Source organism: Panicum virgatum, chromosome 7K (assembly GCF_016808335.1).
Source record: "Panicum virgatum strain AP13 chromosome 7K, P.virgatum_v5, whole genome shotgun sequence".
Taxonomy (NCBI): Eukaryota; Viridiplantae; Streptophyta; class Magnoliopsida; order Poales; family Poaceae; genus Panicum; species Panicum virgatum.
This window is the reverse complement of record NC_053142.1, coordinates 31905972-31925187: the sequence shown is the minus strand read 5'-3', so window position 1 is coordinate 31925187 and position 19216 is coordinate 31905972. Positions and strand designations below refer to the sequence as shown.

Below are 19216 nucleotides of genomic sequence, written 5' to 3'. Positions count from 1 at the left end.
GGTACCGTCGTACTTCTCCGGCAGTTGTGGATGAAACTTGGACGGCCAGGCCACCGCGCGGAGATGATCCGCGAGCGCGGCACAGCCCACCCCAGCAACCGAGGCAGCCGCTGGTGCTCGGGCGTTTCCCGTGAGTTTGGGTGCCGCTGCATCCAAGTCGGCATTGAGATTGCGGCCCTCAATGTTGTGCCGGCGTTCTCGCGCCCTTTCCACGGAGATGCGGGCGTCCTCACCCGCGCGCCTGCGGTTGAGCTCTTCCCGCAGGTCTTCTGTTCGCGCATCCCTCACCGTGGGGGAGCGCATGGATGCCGACGCGCCGCCTTGGCGCTGGTGGTAGGGTACCACCGCATTGCCAGGCGGAGGTCGTTGCCCAGTCCTTGTGGAACTGGGGGAGGCCTGGGCCAGATGGAGAAGACGGTCAACGTCGTCCCGCCACTGCCTCAGGGCATCTGGCGAGGCTGCAGCAGCCAGAGGGTTGCGAAGCAACTCCCTAGCTGCCGCCAGCGCCCCGCTGCTCGCAGCTTGCGAGGGGGCCTTTGACGGGCGCCCTGATTCTCGCTGGCGTGCAACGTGCGCCGCCGCCATCGGTGGCTGCTCCACGGGCACGGTTGCCCCTGGTGCAGGAAGGCGAGAGGCACGTGGCGCGGATGATGCCACACCCACCATCTCCACGTCGTCGTCGTGGTGGGAGTGCTCAACCACACGAACCATTGAGATAGCAAGAGATGAACTAAAACTAGCTAACCTCATCTCCTACCTGGCGCGTCAAATGTCGGGTGGTAAACCCAGCTGGTTGGCAGAATGTACCCGCCTAAGCCCTGAGGGAGAATGAACTTGGGGGGTAGCTGGGATTAGTCCGATCTAGATGCAAGAATACGATGAACACAGAAAGTTTAGAGTGGTTCAGGCCGCCTGAGCGTAATACCCTACATCCACTGTGTGTTGTATTGCCTGTCCTCGCAAAAGATTGCTTGAGAGTGGTTCTAGCTGGTGAGCTGAGAGTGTGAGGGAGAGAGTCTGAGTCCCCCTGTCCTGAGACTAGCGTGTGCTCCCCTTTCATAGTCAAAGGGAGGCATGTACATAGCCGTTGGGACCCCGACAGGTGGGCCCAACGTGGATGTATTTAAATAACATAACGCCTAGCGCTATTATGGTGCTACGCCTGGGGAAGATCTTATTCCGGGATTTCACTGCCTCGTCCTCATGGATGTACTGACCGGCGCAGACCCTCTGACCGGCGTGGTCTTGCCCTGTCATGTTGGTGCGGCGCTTGCAGCTAGCCGGGTAGGCTGCGCCACGCATGCTGTTCATGCCGCGTAGGTTGAGGTGTAGCGGCATGATGGAAAGGGCCGTGCCGTCGCATCCATTTAATGCGGTAGACTATCGTGCACCGTGCGGGCGGCGCCTGCGGCTGCACTGTGCACCTTGGTAAAACGCGACCAATAGTAGAGCCTGGCAAAAGCTGCCCCGTGCTATGCAGCGACTGAGCACGCCCCAGCCTCCTGCATTAAATGCGGTGGGTGGGCGAGTCTTCCGGTGAAAGACTCGTGCCTGCGCCCGCGGACACGTGGCGGCTCCGGACCCCTCCTGGGTGAAATGCTGGTTCCCCGCGCGCCGGGGTGTCCGGATGGCATGGGGGTCCGGGGACCCCCGGCTATCTGCGCTGGGCGCTGCCTTCTCTGGGACACGTGGCGCCACCGGACCCTCCCCCGAGCAGAGAGCAGGTCCGGGGCTGCTGGCCCGGCGAGGTGGACTCCGGACCGCAGGGGTCCGGCTGCTCTGCTCTTCAGCGCGTAGCTTAGGATAACTACGCGAGTCCTTGCCCATACACAGTAGGAGGGGGTACCCCGGTCCCGGGGTACCGACAGTTTGAAAAATAGCTTCTAAATAAAAATATAAACTATTAAATTTCCTTATTTACATAGAGTATTGATCTAACTCGTATCCTAATAAATAACATGTGTGTTGTGTCATAGGACCTTGGATAAGCCTGCTAAGGATGCTGCCGTTGAAGATGGAGAAACAGAGATGGAAGGTATTGCTTTGCCAATAAAGCATGTTGTGTGTCTCTCAACAACTAGTTTTCATCGTAATTTCTTTTAGGTATATCTTAATTATTATATTTATTTTCTTTAAGATGAGTTTGTTTTGTCGTAATTTCTTGTTGGTATAACTTAATGATTATATTTATGACAAGTGTACAGTTTTTGACTTTAAAGAATACAATTACTGTTCCTATTGCTTGAAATGTATGCTCTAGCTACTGATACTGCCCCTGCCCTTGATACAGATACAGTTGCTGCTCCAGGCCCTGCTACAACCGCAATTTCAGGTTCAACTGCTCAGCTGCCTCCTCTCAAGTTTAATTGCAACGGGGCTCATCTATCATGCAATAACCTCAGCTCTCTCGAGGACAAAAAAGATGTGTTTGATAATGTAATTGTCTTTGTCTATGCCCGATCTTGATGTTGCGGCCGAATCTTGCATATTTTATTGGAAACTTACTAAAAAAGCTGATCTGCAATTCCATACTAGGTCTCTAGATCTGAAATCACACCGCATGGTGTTGGTTCCTGTAAACGACAACATTGACTACATGCGCTTAGACGGCGGAAAGCACCGAAGCTTCTTGGTCATACTAATAGCTGAGGACCACTCTAGTTGTTGCTTTGTCCACCACGACAGTATCAGTAATTGCCTCAACCACACCGCTACTGTGAAATATGCAAATACGCTCAGGCAAGTCCATACAACCCTAAGCAGCTGAATGGGTCTGATTGCGGCCTCTGTGTCTTGGCTCTGAGCAAGGCTATCTGCACCTGGTGGATCAGAACAGGACAGTCTGGGGAAAGCGATTGTTGGGAGGAAGAGGTTAACTCAAAGATCGTTGGAAAAACTTTTGAGGATATGAGGGTCCAATTGAGGCAGAACATGATTGAAGAGATGCGAGCTCTTGCCCTTGGGACAGCTACTGCTGCTGCTCTTGACCTTGCGTCGACTGCTGCTCATGACCTTTCTACAGCCAAATCAGATCCAGCAGCTCGGCCTCCTATTGCTGCTCCTGTCAAGCTTAAGTGAACAATGCAAGACGAAATGGTGGAGCTGTTCTGCAAGGACCTCAGCTGCCTTGAGGATGAAAGCTATGTTGTTGACAGTGTCATAAACTTTGTTTGTGCCCGCATTTCCTTGACATTCCACAGCCAACATGACCTCTTGCTGTTGCCACCAATGTATGCTTTTCTGATGTGAGGGGAGAATGTCTTGGCTCTAATCAAAGCCATCTGCACCTCGTGGGTCACAAGTGGATGGTGTGGGGGGCAGCAATTGTTGGGTGGAAGAGGTCATCTCAAAGGTCTCAAGGCACACTGTTCCAGCCACGAGGGAAAAATTGAGGCAGAACTTCATGGATGAAATGTAGGCTCCTGCCTCTGATCCTACTAACTAAATGCCCCTGACATTTTTTTTTGACACTGGACGTCTCTAACTTGTTCCAGGAGATCAGGATTTAACTCTGTTCTGGTCCATTCCCTACCTGATGCCCTTTTTACATGGTGCCATATGTCAGGATGATGTTGTGCCTTATAGTTAGGTTAAACTAAGGCAGAAATAGAAAATTCAGACGTTTATTCGTTAGTTCTAAAATCTGATGAACCGTTGACTAGTTAGCTGATGAACTGATGACTAGTTCGCTGATGAACTCAAGGCTATGTAGTTCATTTCAGATTTTGTTGCGTGGTGAGGCTGCATTGGCAGACCTATTAACTTGGCAGATGTTTTGCTAATTGAGCAGGGGCCTACTGTTTTTGTTGTGAGATCCTTATTTGTGGTAAACACTAAACAAACTACTCATCTGCTCAAATAATGATGGGAGATTATTTCTATTAATTTGGTCGTAATCCTTTTTATGCAGGGCTGGGCGGACACGCCGAGCCAGTCTGTACTTTGTCAAACCTTAACATGCCCAAATTTAGCACTTTACACCCCCCCACAAAAAAAAGAAATTGAAACCTCTTGACTGAAGAACAGAGCATTCTGTAGCTAGCCGCAGGACTCTTCCGGGTCATTCTTCATGTAACATCCCGTAATTTTTATGGAATGTTATATTCTTCAAAAATGCGAGTTTTCAAAAACTTTTTGTGTGAATGTGATATTAGCTAGAACAATGTAAGGTTACCTCTATTTCTCTCTAAAATTCCTAGAATCTAAAATCTAATTTAAATATAAGGAAAATAATGCTAGTGTGCTATATTAGGAGTTTTTGGAATTTAGTTGGCTCTACCTTGTTTCAAACTTATTTGAATGATTTTTTGTTTGAATTGTGTGGGATTTAATTTGAATTAGGCCATTCAAATTAAATCCAAAAGCTAACTACCCTAACTCTAACAGGCCTAAACCACTAACTCAGCCCACCTGAACCCAACCCACCTAAGGCCAAGCGGCCTGCTAACACAACCACACCAGCCCAACCCGCGCGCTTCTTCCAGCCCAACCCAAACCTGCCTCGCCTCCAGCCCGAAACCCGTTCGCCGGCCCGTTAGCCACGCCGCGGCCCAACCTCCTCCGGCCCAGCTCCACCCGGCGCCTCCTTCCTTGTGTCGCTGACCACCCGGCCCCACCTGCAGCTTTCCCTTCCTTTCTCCTCACGCCGCTTGTTCACACGGCCGACGCCGCCGCCCCGCTCGCTCACGCGCCGCACGCCTTCCCCGCTCCGTGACAAGGGGCGCAACCGCCCGCGCCCCGCGCTGCGTTCCACGCCGCCACCCCGGGCCCGCACACTCCGAGCCCAGATCGGAGAAGCTCCCAATGTGCGCCATGTCGCCCTGCACCACGACCATCCCATCGACATTGTCCTCGGCATCCGTGCCACGCCTCCGAGTCCTAGCAGCGCCCCTATAAGAACCCCGCGGCCGCAGCCCCCGAACCCTAGAAACCCTAGGGGTTTCCCCCTTCTACCGCCGCCGCCGCCAAAGGAAGACAAGAAGCGGAGGAGAAGAGGAGGAAGGCTGAGAAGGAGGGGGACGCCACCGACCGCCGAAGCATCACCGTGCCGGTGACCCGTACGATGACAGCAACATCACTGCGCTGCCTGCACCGCACCGCCTCGTCACGGCCCCGACTCACGTCGCGCCCCTGGGATGCCTGGAGTTCGCGCGTGTGCGCGTCCAAGCCCACCCGTGCCACCCTTGCCCTTGCCCTCGCCGTGCCACCCTTGCATCGCACGCCGCCGATCTGCTCGTGCCTTGCCTCGCCACCGTCGTTCCGGTCACCGCTTCGCCCTCACCTTGCCTCACCGCCGATGCTCCACGGCCTTGTTTCCGCTGCCGCTCAGCCACGCCATGGCCATGACCCGCGCGCGCGCGCACACCACCCAAGCCGCTACCTCGCTTCGCCCGTGCATCGTGCCTGCGCCGGTGATGCCCGTCGTCCTTGCCTTTCCTTGCCATCGCCACCTGGAGGCCATGCCGCCGTCGACCTGCTCGTGTCTTTTGGCTCACCACCAGAAGCCCCGCCGCCTTGCTCTCACCTCGTCATCGTGCTCTGCTGTGACCGCCCAACCCCGCCGCGACCTTACCCTAACCAAACCAAAGGAGAACAGAGCTCGTGCCTCCGCCGTCGCCGCTAGACCTCGCCGTTGCCGCCGGACCTCACGGCGAGCACACGCACGAGCACACCCCGGGCACCAAGCACACACACACTTGCCTGCACACACGTGGCCACACGCGCACACTCCACACGGGATTCGGCCTGTCCACACCGGATCCCACGGGCTCTGACACCCGGGTCCCACCCGTCAGTGGGCGGGCGGGATCGCTGACCCGTGGGCCAGCTATGGCAGTGAGAGAGAGGAGAGGGAGAGCCAAGATGGGCCGAACCCCACCCTGTCGGGCTGGCCTTCAAGCTGTCGGGCCGAGCCGACCTGCTGAGCCGCACCCCCGAGCCTGCCCATATAACCAAGCCAAGCCGAGCTGTTGATGGGCCTTTGAGCCAGCCCATTCACCTTCCGGCCCAATAACCCCCTTTTCCCTTTTCTATTTCTGTTAAACCCGGCTGACGTGTGGGCCCCATTTGTCAGTGTCGCACTGTGGCTGACCAGTGGGACCCGCTGACCGCTGACACGTGGACCCAACCGTTGACCATTGACTGGGTCAATGTTGACCAGTCAACGCTGACATCATCTTTGACCACGATGACGTCAGCATCTGCTGACCCGGTGCTGACGTCAGCAGTGACACGTGTCGCACCCTAGTACTGACACATGGCACGCTGTGTGATTTTCTTTTTCCGAAAAACATTTATTAATTTCAAAAAATGGTTTAACCTTAGAAAATTCATAATAAATTAACCGGACCTCCGAAAATTATGAAACCAGTTTTATAATTCTTCTAAAATCATGATCTACACGTTAGAGTAGGTTTTGTTGTGATTTGGATCTTGTTTGAGAAGTTTTGTGCATTTTTGCACTTTAGGCCCTATCTTTATATGTAATTACGAATAGGTCCTGTTGTCGAAGAGACGACCGGAGGCCAGGACTACGAGGAGACCCAGGAGTACTACAAAGAGACACCAGGTTCACGCCCATCTATGTTTGAGTACCTATTAGACATCGCATGCTAGAAATGCTACTGCTTTACTTTTCTGTTATAATGAGATAAACCTGCATAGCCTTAATTGATCACTATACTCCTTGTACTCCTATGAATACTTTGATTGATTATATGAGATGCATTGGCTACCATGTGTATGTGCTTGTGTGGGATATTGTGATTATAGTCTTGACGTGAGTGGAGATCCACCATATGAGGAGTCGGTGATTAGGGCTTTTAGCGGGGGCAAGCCTTTTTGGCTGGGGAATGTGTGTTGGGCACATCCTAAGGGGCACCTGTGGCGGGTGCGGTACTTGAGGTAGTGTGGATAGGCGATACCTGTTATGGGTGCCTTTGGCAGACCACTGCGGGGGGCCGCGTGTGGAGATGCTTGCCCCGGCTCGTAAGGACATATGCGGTAACTATGATTTGTAGGACTTTGTTAACGTGCACGCCACTTATCCACTATGTGGGTGGATCCGGTCCAAGTTAGCTATGCGCGTCACCAGACCTGTCAGTTGGATGAGATCGTGTGGGGGAGGCTCAGTACTGGAGCGGTACTGGCCTTGTGGAACTTCGAATGGCTAAGGGAGAGCCTCACAACCCCGGGGCGACCTCTTGCGGGAGGATGTACCCCAAACCCGGGGGTACAGGATGGTGCCGTAGCGGTTAGTTTCGTTCGGTGCCTGGGAGTTAGTCGGTCGACAGATCAGCTGGTTTCATGGCGAGTGGGTTCAGGTGTACAACCCCTGCAGGGTGAAAACTATACGTATAGCCGCGTACTCGGTTATGTACATCCCTACTCTTCTGTTACTTCATTTAGTTTAGTGTTACCTGATTTCTACCTCCCTCTAGTCTACTTTCCTGCTCGGATAGCAGTTGAGGTGCAGGAGAGGGAGTTCTCGCACCGACCTGGGATGGGATCCGGAAGGTGTGAGTGACCGGGAGTCCGGGATGCCGGAATGTTCCGCGTCAAGGTGTTTGGCAGAAGTATATATTTATATACCTGCTTGCTGCTTGAATAGGAAACCCAGCCTTATCCTTTGGCTATTACTTGTACCTTTGCATCCAATTAAAGCTTGCATACGGATGGTGCCATGAACCTATCCCGTCCTTGGGGATAGTTTGGCAAGATGCAGGATCCGATCAGGTGTTTGACGCCAATGAGGATGGATGGTATGATTGAAACTAAGGACGGTTCGCGCTACGCTCAAGTGTGCCTGTGGTGATGAAGTCCAAGATGAAGAATGGCCTGAGTTCTAGCTACCGTTTCCGAATTCTGCTTGCTCTGATTTAGCCCAGCGGGCTTGTAATAGAAATATTCGTACTACAATTCCTCTGGATATTGTAATAATCAAATCTATGTTTGAACCTTTTTAAGTGAGTATGAACTAATTTACTGTCTGAAATGAGTTCTGTATGTGATAACTACTGATCCAGGGACTATCACGATGATACAGGGATTCGGGTTCTCTTTCGGAAACCCGGGTCGTTTCACTTCAGACTTGAGAGCAGTGCTGTCTGCGCGCGACAGTAGGCGGCAGAAGAAGTTGCTGGGTACGGCGAGCAGCCTGCTCCTAAACCTAGAGGGAGCCGCAGCACGTAGGTACTGACGGTCCATTGGAGAAGAAGGATGGAGATCTTGATGGCGCTTGAAGAGATACCCGACCTGGCTATTATATACAATGTGTTTTGAAAAGGACAAGGTTCTTGAATAGAGACTTGCAGAGCATACTGAGCAATTTCAAACTGAATACAAGCAGCTACAATAAACTGAGACTGCTCGAAAAAGAAATGCTCCAAGAATATGGAACCCTGAAATATGAAAAGATAAGCAGTTTGAAGCATAGTATCACTATGATTGAGAAAAAGGAGTGTAAAGGCCCAACAAAGAAATATTGGTATAAAATTAGAGTTGTTATCCGAAGCCTTCATATTTCACCGGTGGAGATATGACTAGAAGCAGAGGTGAACCAGGAAAGAGCACAGAAGTAGACTGAAAAGAAAGAGGTTCCACTATTATTTCTTTTTTAGTTATAATTGGCTAACATTGCTCCTTTATTAGTTATTAGTAATCACAACTACAAAAACCATCTGTAGCAATGCTTCAATTTTTTTCAGGAGCGAATTAAAATGTAACCACGGTTACTATAGCAGCTGACCCGCCTCTAGAAATATATTTTTAGGGGCGGATCGCCCCATCACCTGCCTCTAAAAATGAGTTATTTTTAGGGGCAGGTGATGGGATAACCCGCCTTTAGAAATAACACCCATCACCCACCCCTACAAAGTTTGAACTGCGTGAGAGGCAGTGTAGAAAAATTCATGTGGGCGGCGGCACGGGCACCTATAGTATCGGCAGGCACTTCTTCCATATCAGCATCTCTCTCCTCTATCTCATCATCTCTCTCCTCTGTTGCTCCACTTATCCTCCCACATTTCTTTCCTCTGTCTCTCTTCTGTTTGACACGGGCGCGACGCTGCGGCCTTCAGCGGTGCCGGCCGGGTGCGGAAGCGGGTGCGGTGGCCTATGTGGCGCAAGTGGGGTGCCAAAGCGGGTGCGACGACCTCATGCGGCACGGACGCGGGCGCGGCGGCCTCTCGCGGCCTACGGCAGCGCCGGTGGGGTGCAGAAGCGGGCAAAGCATCCTCCCACGGCCTCCGGCGGGGTGCAGAAGTGGGCGCGGCGGCCTCCGGTGGCGCCGGCAGGGTGCAGAAGCGGGACCCGCGGTGCAGTGTGAGGTGCAATTGTGGCACACCATGGCGCGGGGAGCAGCTACCGGCCATTTTTTTATTCGATCTTTAGAGGTGGATGGCCCGCCCTTGTAAATGGGTTTTTACCCACCCTACGCATCCATTTCGTAGTAGTGAATGAAATGAGTGAAAATTTGTCAGTATCCAAATTATTTGGAATCATATCAGACTAAGCTGCAGCTGCTAGCTTGAAACGTGTTTAATACAATATATTCTCCTAAAAATACTTGCGTGCCGCACATACACTTTGCTAGTAACACAAACAATTGACTTTTTTATTGGATCATTTCTTGGTACAGGAATGGCAAATTACACAGGTGAAGAAACAACCGAGAAGAGCAATAATAAAACACAAATGGCAATCAGTTTCTGCACACTTTTTTTTACCTAAGGTAGAACAAGAATGAAACACGAGGCACCCAGAGAAAAGCAAGATCGAGCAACCACGGATGACGAGGCAGGCGCACGCCCTCCTCCGATCCGGCCGGTCCTTAGTGGTTGACCCTCCTGCAGTTGTTCCTGATCTCGCCGGCGTGGCCCGTGAGCGGCGAGATGTTGCCCATCTTGACCATGGACTTGGCGAACTGCTCGAAGAAGATCCCCTGGTTGGCGGCGAAGCGGTGGACGAGCTCCATGGTCTCGCGGCCCTGCGTGAGCAGGATCTCGTCGGAGCTGAGCAGCCCGTTCATGGCGAGGATGTTGTGGTAGTACTGGTTGTCGAACCGGAACTGGCTCGCCGGGTCCAGCGCGAACAGGTTCTGGTCGCCGCCCGACCGCGGGCACCGCCCCCGCAGCTCCGCCGCGTACGCGGGGTTCAGCGTCCGGTCCACCTGCCCGTTGTTGTTCTGGCCGTACAGCCGCTGCCGGAAGCTCACGCACCGGGAGTCGCCGATGGTGTGCCCTCCTGCATCGTCGACAGCATTACATGTAGTTCATCGGATCGATCGGAGGGACATGTCAGAGTTGTGCACACGTACTGTACCTGAAAGGGCGACGAGGTCGACGACGTCGAGGCCTTGGTTGGCGAACTTGCCGATGATGGTACGGAGCGAGTCGTTGGGAGCGGGGATGAGGTTGTTGGAGCCGCTCAGGCTCGCCGTCAGTGAGTCCCTCCTCCCCAGCGGCACCTCCCAGCCGGGTCCGCCCGTCTGCATCGATCGATCGTCGGAGCAATTATTCAGTCAAGAACGACGAACGGTGCTGAACGCCGCAGTTACCGGTTACTGCCGTACCAGGACGACGGAGTCCCTGGCGGCGACGGCGACGATGTCGGCGCAGGAGACGACGCGCGGGCACGCGTGCTCGACCGCGGCCTTGATCTCGTCGATGACCTCGAACCCGCGGAGCGAGTCCCTGTTGGGGTTGGACCGCTTCTCCGTGACGAACCTGCCGCTGCCGTCGGCGTCGAGCAGCACGGAGGCGTCGCACCCCTGCACGAAGCAGTCGTGGAAGTGCAGCCGCAGCAAGGACGCCGCCATGCGCGGGTCCTCCGCGTGCGCCCTCGCCACGATGGCGCCCACGATGGCCTGCATCTGCGGGCACGTGTGCTCGTAGAAGCGCGGCTGCAGCGGGGACCCGCCCGGCGCCGGGTGCCCCGCGCAGAGCACGGACAGCAACCCGAGCACGGCCGCCGCCGCGACGCCGCCGCTGCTCCACTGCCGCCGCCGCGCCATTCCCACAGCTCAGCTCACCGATCACTCTGCTGCTCGATCACACTCGCAAAACGATCGATGCCACTACTAGCTAGTAAGCTACTTTGCTCGTGCTGATCTGACGAAATGCGAGGATGATCACGTATTTATAGCACCAAAGTAACCACGCATGAACTGAACGGAACGATAAGCATGATCTGGTGAAGCCAATTTCTATACCGATTAGTTGTGAGGATTGGGCGAGGGAGCCGGTAACGGCTGGTCTTTCCAGCTCCGATCCACCTCCTCCAATGAGCTTTTGGGCAGGGTAAGTACAACCTATGCACTTGGGCATGTTGAGCTCATCGGCTCAGGTACACGTACAGAACGGACAGCACTAGGCAAAGGGGGACGCGGCGCTTGTATAATGCGAGCATCGATCAGCTTGGCTTTGTCACCTAAAAGGCTTGGGCTTAAACAACCTCCCAACATGCTCAGTCTGCAGAGGCAATGGAGTTTGCTTTTGTCGTCACGGCCGACCGACACACGTCGGCGGCGTATGACGCAGAAGACGCTACTAGTCTCGGCTACTAGTCTCGAAGCCACGTTGGTAAAAGCAATGATTTTTTTCCCTCTCCGATGCTAAAAGCAACTATTTTGATGAAGAGATTAGCTAAGTGGAGTATACTGTGTCAGCCTACCAGACCAGCAAGGAGGGGCGTGAAGCGAAAATTGAGACGTTCAGAACGAAGTAAGTAGCTTAATGAGGATGAGTTATGGCAGAAACTTTAAAGACGAAACAAGTACCTTAAAAATCAGAGTTCAGGACTTCAAAAAAAAAATCAGGTGACTCACATTATTTTGGGTGGCAACTGGTCAGAAGGTTTAAAATGAAGGAATGATAGTAATAGAATTTGATTTTGGTAAGACACCTGGTAATGAAGCCATTATTGAAAGCATCTAGGCCGATAGATGCTCATGCTAAGTTTCGGTGATTTATGATGACCATATGTGACTAATGTGTGTTTTGAATAAAAATGCATTATTGGTTATGTCGCAAATGAAATGTGAAAGATGACCCCTCAATTTTGCTTAATCATGCGTGCCAAGGACTTATTCATGAAGATCAAGGACATTTTCTAGTATCGAGTGTCACAACGTGATGAAAGACACTTGATTTAGTATAGGTTTTATAGTTTTTAGTTCTTGACCATACTATTAAGATGGGTTTTTGAGTTTAGTAGCTTGACCTAGTTGAATTGGCCTTAAAATCTTGCACACTTGCTCAAGTTCAGTCTAAGAAAGCTCAAAGACACCAAAACAATCACTTGGAAGAAGAAAAACTCAAAGAAGAAATCAATTCCAAGTCAATTCAGTAGCAAACAGGAATCATCAGTTGCACCGGTTCAACCGATGATGAAGCACCGGTTCAACCGATGATGAAGCACCGGTTCATCCGGAAGGCAGCGGATACACCGATGCTTAGTCATCGTCCTAATGTGGCAGAGCAGAAGGAATCAAGTCTGGAATTCGTACTGCACCGGTTCAACCAACGATTCAAAGAACATGCATCGGTCTATTCATCGTACCATCTTCTAGAAACTCTTTTTTCTTGAGAACAAGAGCATCTCTTCAGCACCGGTTTAACCGACGCCGCATCGGCACATACACCGGTGCATCCTCCAGAAACTCTTGTTTTGGGATCAACTGAAACCTTTCAGCACCGGTTGGACCAATGATCGCAAGTGAAGGCATCGGTGCAATGCGCATACTATTGATCAGAAAGTTGGGTTTCAAAGTTTCTTCAGCACCGGTTTAACCGACGCCCTTCGGTCAGATGCACCGGTGCAATGACGTCAGCCCGTTACTTTGTCAGGGTTTCAACGGCTACTATTCAGCTTCAGTGAGACCAGTTTAACCGATGCCCTCTCATCGGTTTAACATGTGCCCTCTACTTTCTGCAGAGTTGTTGGCAACGGTTTGGAGGGCCTCTTCACTCTATTTAAGTCGACCCCCTGGGTCATTTATGACGTCTTTGACACATTGAATACCTGAGGCCACCCAAGAGAATTGGAGAAACTGCTTTGAGCCATGAGATAAAGATCTAGAGCTTGAAATTGTTCCAAACTTGAAGAAATCAACCATTTGAGTGTAGCAAGTGTGCTTGAGTTCTGGGCCATCTTAGTGAGGGTCAAGTGAAGACTTGAGAGCTTGTTACTCTTGGTGTTTGACGGTACCTAGACGGTCTTGGTGATCGGGAGGTTCTTGATGAGCTCTTAGAGATTGTGGGAGCCCCAAGAAGAAGATGTTGTACACGATTTGAAACTCGCCGTTCCGGAGATGGAGAAGGAGCATTCTTAGTGGAAACTTGCCCTTCGTGAGGCAAGGAAGCTTAACCCTTGGTGGGTGCTTCAACGTGGACTAGAGGGGAGCGTTAACTCCTCGATATCACGGGAAAAAATTCGGTTGTCTCGTGTCCCTTCTCTTGACTTTTATGCATTCATTTGTGTGTTGATCTTGTTCTTGTTTCTCTAGCTTGTTTGTTGACTAGTTTTTCTTAAATGCTAGTGTGCTCCTTTATCTAGGTTCTCTCTCGTTAGTGTGTTTTCAACTAGGTATAATGAGCATGTTAGTGTGTTTACTCACCTAAGAATCTCATGTTAGTGTGCTCTAGTTGATAGGGTTCATCCTTGTAGATTGGGCAATACTAGTGCTAGACTAAGGACTTGGTAGTTTTTGAAAAAGTCCCAATTCAAACCCCTTTCTTGGGACACGATCCTTTCAATTGGTATCAGAGCTTTGGCTCTCTTTTTGTAGGCTTAACAACCTAGGGAATGGCCCTGGGGAGTAGTGGACCACCCAAACTCGATGGGAGAAACTATAGCTATTGGAAAGCTCGCATGGCGGGTTATCTTGAGGCTCTTAATACTATCGCTTGGGAGGTCACCGAGAATGCTGTTGTTGGTGAATGGAGTGAGGATCAACTTAAGTGGAATGTTAGAGCTAAAAATACTTTGTTTGATGCTGGAGTGAGGATCAACTTAAGTGGAATGCTAGAGCAAAAAATACTTTGTTTGATGCTATTAGTGAGGAGATTTTTGCTCGTGTTCACAGCAAAAAGACTGCTCATGATATTTGGGAAGAGCTTGAGACCATTCATGTTGGGTCTAAGAAACTTCGTGAGGAAAAATACTAAGTGCTTAAGGAAAAACTCAATGAATTCAAAATGCTTCCAAATGAATTGGTTGAACAAATGTATGCTAGATTGAATGTACTTGTTGAGGATATTAATGCACTTGAAATTTCTCCTTTGTCCAACAGCGACATCGTCCAAAAGATTCTACATTCACTTCACAAGCCCAAATACAACATTGTCACTTCATTGCTCTATGAGAAAGATCTTGCAACACTTGAAGTGAGTGATGTTGTTGGGAAAATTCGGTCACATGAGATGTTCCTTTTGGGAGAAGTTGATCCTCCGCAAGCCAAGAAAGATATTGCGCTCAAGGCTAAGAGTGATCACAAGTCAAGGAAGAAGAACAAGTGCAAGGCTCCTCCATCAAGCTCAAGTGATGATGAAGCTAGCATTGAAGAAAATGATGAAGATGAGGATGGAGATATGGAGCTTGCCTTTCTCATGAGGAAGACCACCAAAATGATGTCAATGTTGAACAAGAAAGGGTACAACTATGATCCCAAAAAAAATAAATTTCGTGCCCAGAAAAATAAAGATGAAGCCAAGAAGATATGCTACAATTGTGGAAAATATGGTCATCTCTCTTATGATTGTCCCGAACCATCCAAGCTCAACAAGAAGCAAGAAGATAATGACTATCGATATAAGCACAAGAAGAATTATGAAAATAAAGATCACAAGAAGAAGAAGTTCTTCAAGGGAAAAGAAAGAAACAAGGCCTTCCTTGGAGAGTAGATCACCGATGGTGAAACCTCAAGCGATGATGATGACAAGAAAATCGTCGTGGGGATTGCCATTCATGGTGATGAATCACATCTACCTCCACCACCCATGTGTCTCATGACAAGAGGTAACTCCAAGGTGAGCGACAATGACTCTTCTTCTGGTGATGAAAGTGAAAATGACTTATCACCTAATGAGTTAAAGTCGATTCTAGAGGAATACAATGATGTGATCAAGAAGTATAAGTCAAAATTCAACTCTTGAAAGTTTACATATCAAGCTTAAGGCCTCACATGAAGAGTTGCTTGCTAGACACAATGAGGTAGTTGAGACTCATGAAACATGTATTGTTTCTAGCAAACAACTTAGAGAGGAGCATGACAAGTTACTTGCTAAGCACAATAAATTAATTCTTAAACATGATGAAGTAGTTGTGCTCAATAAGTCTGTTGAATCATGCAACAAGAAACTTAAATTTGATTATGCTAGCTTAAACTCAAAATACCAAGAGCTTGAATTTGCTTTTGATGCCATTGATGATGAGCTAGAAATAGCAAAGACCAAAATCATCAAAGTCAATGCATCTTCTTCTTGTGAAGATCTTGTGGAGTCACTTTACTCAATTACTTGTCTTAAAGATTCTCCTAGTTCTTCAAAGACTAACCATGATAGGGAGAAAGAGTTAGAGTAGAAGCTTCAAAGTATGACCAAGTGCATGTTCAATGTGACAATGGGAGAATACTTGCACAAAGAAATTCTCTTGCACAACGCAAGGCACTTTGGGACAAATGGACTTGGAACCTTTTCCAAGCCGCCGGAGAACTGTCCCATGTCTCTGGAGCTCAAAGGTTGCTTCAACAAGGAAGTGGGATCCTATTGCCAACATTGTCAAGAAGTTGGGCATCACACAAGGGAGTGTCCAATTCCTACTCGCCCTCCTCCCACTTTGCCTTCTTACTATATGTCTAAATTCAATGACCATCACTTCTTGTTGAGCAAGCTCAAAAATGGCAAGGTCAAGGCGAAGTTCATTGGCACTCAAGAAAAGGAAAGCTTCCACGCCAAATATGGGTTCCTAAAGCTTTAGTAACTCATATTAAAGGACCCAAAGTTGCTTGGGTTCCCAAACCTCAAAAATGATTCATTTGTGTGTAGGTGAACTATAAAACATGTGGAAAATATTGGGTTCTTTATAGCGGATATACACAACACATGACCGGCTATGTAAAGATATTCACCTCACTAGATAAAGATGTGGGCGATCATGAACAAGTCACCTTCGGTGACAACTCAAAAGAAAAAATGGTAGGTTTGAGTAAGGTAGCAATAATCAAGGATCTTTCTATCTCTAATATTTTACTTGTTGATTCTCTTAGCTTTAATTTGCTCTCTATTGCTTAACTTTGTGATTTAGGACTAATTTGCACTTTTAGTGATAGAGATGTTGTTGTAACTAGCAAGGAGGACCAAAGCCTTATCTTCAATGGATTCCGGCATGGCAATACTTATCTTGTTGATTTCTCTTCAAATGAAGCAAGCTTGGCAACATGTCTTTTCTCCAAGACATCCATGGGTTGGTTTTGACATCGCCGTATTGCTCATATTGGAATGAGCCAGCTCAAGAAGGTTTTCAAACGAGGTATGGTGGTTGGTGTGAAGGATGTATTATTTGACAAAAACAAATTGTGTAGTGCTTGTCAAGCTGGGAAGTAATTCGCATCACATCATCCCATGAAAGCTTATGTGTCAACATCAAGATGCTTGGAGCTACTACACATGGATCTCTTTGGACCAATCACCTACAAGAGTCTTGGCGGTAATCTCTATTGCCTTGTTATTGTCGATGACTATTCTAGATATGCTTGGACTTTCTTTTTAGAAGACAAGAGCACGAAGGCGGGAATTTTCATGACCTTTGTCAAGCAAGCTCAAAATGAATTTGAGTCAAGTGTTGTAAAAGTCCGTAGTGACAACGAAACGGAGTTCCAGAATACTCAAGTTGAGGAGTTTTGCAATGAAATCGGCATCAAGCATGAGTTCTCATCAACATACACAGCTCAACAAAATGGAGTGGTTGAGAGAAAGAACAAGACCTTGATCACTCTTGCAAGAGCAATGTTGGATGATTACGGCATCTCAGAAAGGTTTTGGGTGGAAGCTATCAATACCGCATGTCATGCATCCAATCGGGTATATCTCCACTGCCTCTTGAACAAGACACCCTATGAGCTTCTCATTGGGAGGAAGCCCAACATCTCCTATTTTCGGGTCTTCGGTTGTAAGTACTATATCTTCAAAAAACAGAAGCATCTAGGCAAGTTTGAAAGTAGATGTGATGTTGGTTTTCTTGTTGGTTACTCATCCAACTCCAAAGCATATCGAGTATTCAATAATGTCACTCGCATGATTGAAAAAACTTGTGATGTGGAGTTTGATGAAACTAATGGCTCCCAAGGAGAAGGTTTCTCTTGTGATGATATAGGTGATGAACCACTATGGGAAGTCATGAAGAACATAGCCCTTGGACAAGTCAAGCCAAAAGAGGAGGATGAGGAACTTCCTACTCCATCCATTCAAGTTGAAGCAACTTGCAAGGATGACTCCAAGGTTGATGAAGATAATATAATTATGAGTCATCCAATGAAGAAGGTGATGCTTCAATTCTCCTCAAGACATCCAAGGTGAACAAGTGGTTGAAGATCAACTTCCATTTCATGACACACACATCACAAGTGAATAAGCTCAAGAGCAAGCCCAAGATGTCGAACCACTACAAGCATCATCACCACAACCACAAGAAAGGCAAACAAGAACTACAAGAAACCATCCTATTGACTTGGTCATGGGAGATCCCTCCGGTGGAGTAAGAACTCATAGACGTCAATATGCCTCTTTTTGTAAACATTACTCGTTTGTTTTTTGCTTGGAACCCACAAATGTAGATGAAGCTCTTGAGGACCCGGATTGCGTGATGGCCATGCAAGAAGAGCTCAACAACTTCACTCGCAATGAAGTTTGGGTACTTGAAGAACGTCTTCAAGACAAAAATATCATTGGCACCGAGTGGGTCTTCCGCAACAAACAAGATGAGCATGGTGTGGTGGTTCGCAACAAGGCAAGACTTGTGGCTAAAGGCTTTGCACAAGTTGAAGGGCTAGATTTTGGTGAATCATTTGCTCCCGTTGCAAGACTTGAAGCCATTCGTATCCTTTTAGCGTACGCTTCACATCACAACATGAAACTCTTTCAAATGGATGTGAAGAGTGCCTTCTTAAATGGCTTCATCAATGAGTTGGTGTTTGTTGAACAACCTCCAGGGTTTGAAGACCCTAGATATCCTAATCATGTTTATAGGTTGAACAAGGTATTCTACGGGCTCAAGCAAGCACCTCGAGCTTGGTATGAACGCCTTCGTGATTTCCTCCTCAATAAGGGCTTTAAGATTGGAAGGGTGGATACAACTCTATTCACAAGAATCATCAATGAAGAACTATTAGTATGTCAAATCTACGCTGATGATATAATTTTAGGTTCAACTAACCCCACTCTTTGCAAAGAATTTGGAGATATGATGGCTAGGGAATTCGAAATGTCCATGATCGGTGAGCTCAATTTCTTCCTTGGGTTTCAAGTCAAGCAATTGAAGGAAGGAACGTTCATCCATCAAGAAAAATATACAAGAGATATTCTCAAGAAATTCGAGATGGGTGATTGCAAGCCGATCAAGACTCCAATGATAACCAATGGACATCTCGACCTTAATGAGGGAGGTAAATCGGTTGACCAAACTCTTTATCGCTCTTTGATAGGGTCACTTCTTTACCTAATCGCATCTTGGCCCGATATCATGTTTAGTGTTTGTATGTGTGCTCGCTTTCAAGCTAACCCTAAGGAGTCACACCTAAGTGCCGTGAAGCGGATCCTTAGATACCTCAAATATACACCTAGCATAGACTTGTAGTACCCAAAAGACGCTAGTTTTACACTCTTGGGATACTCGGATTCGGACTTTGCCGGATGTCGTGTGGATCGCAAGAGTACATCAGGTGGGTGCCATTTGCTAGGGCGTTCCTTAGTGTCTTGAACCTCTAAGAAACAAAATTCCGTGGCCTTGTCAACCGTAGAGGCGGAATACATTGCCACCGGGGCTTGTTGTGCTCAAATTCTCTATATGAAGTAATGCATCTTGGACTATGGTGTGGTACTAGATAGGATCCCACTCCTTTGTGATAACGAGAGTGCCGTAAAAATTGCTAACAACCCGGTTCAACACTCTCGCACGAAACATATAGATATTCGCCATCACTTTCTAAGAGATCATGTGGCAA

General features: G+C 48.7%; 1 protein-coding gene across 1 annotated transcript; it reads right to left on the bottom strand.

The window, feature by feature from the left end:
- Window positions 1–9584: 9584 nt before the first annotated feature.
- Window positions 9585–11246, bottom strand: LOC120640975 (peroxidase 72-like). The gene is made up of 3 exons (XM_039916920.1): window positions 10571–11246; window positions 10321–10486; window positions 9585–10242 (listed from the first exon to the last, which is right to left on the bottom strand). Exons 1-3 carry the CDS (start codon window positions 11009–11011, stop codon window positions 9830–9832), a joined length of 1020 nt encoding a protein of 339 aa, XP_039772854.1. The 5' UTR covers window positions 11012–11246; the 3' UTR covers window positions 9585–9829.
- Between the last annotated feature and the right edge of the window lie 7970 nt (window positions 11247–19216).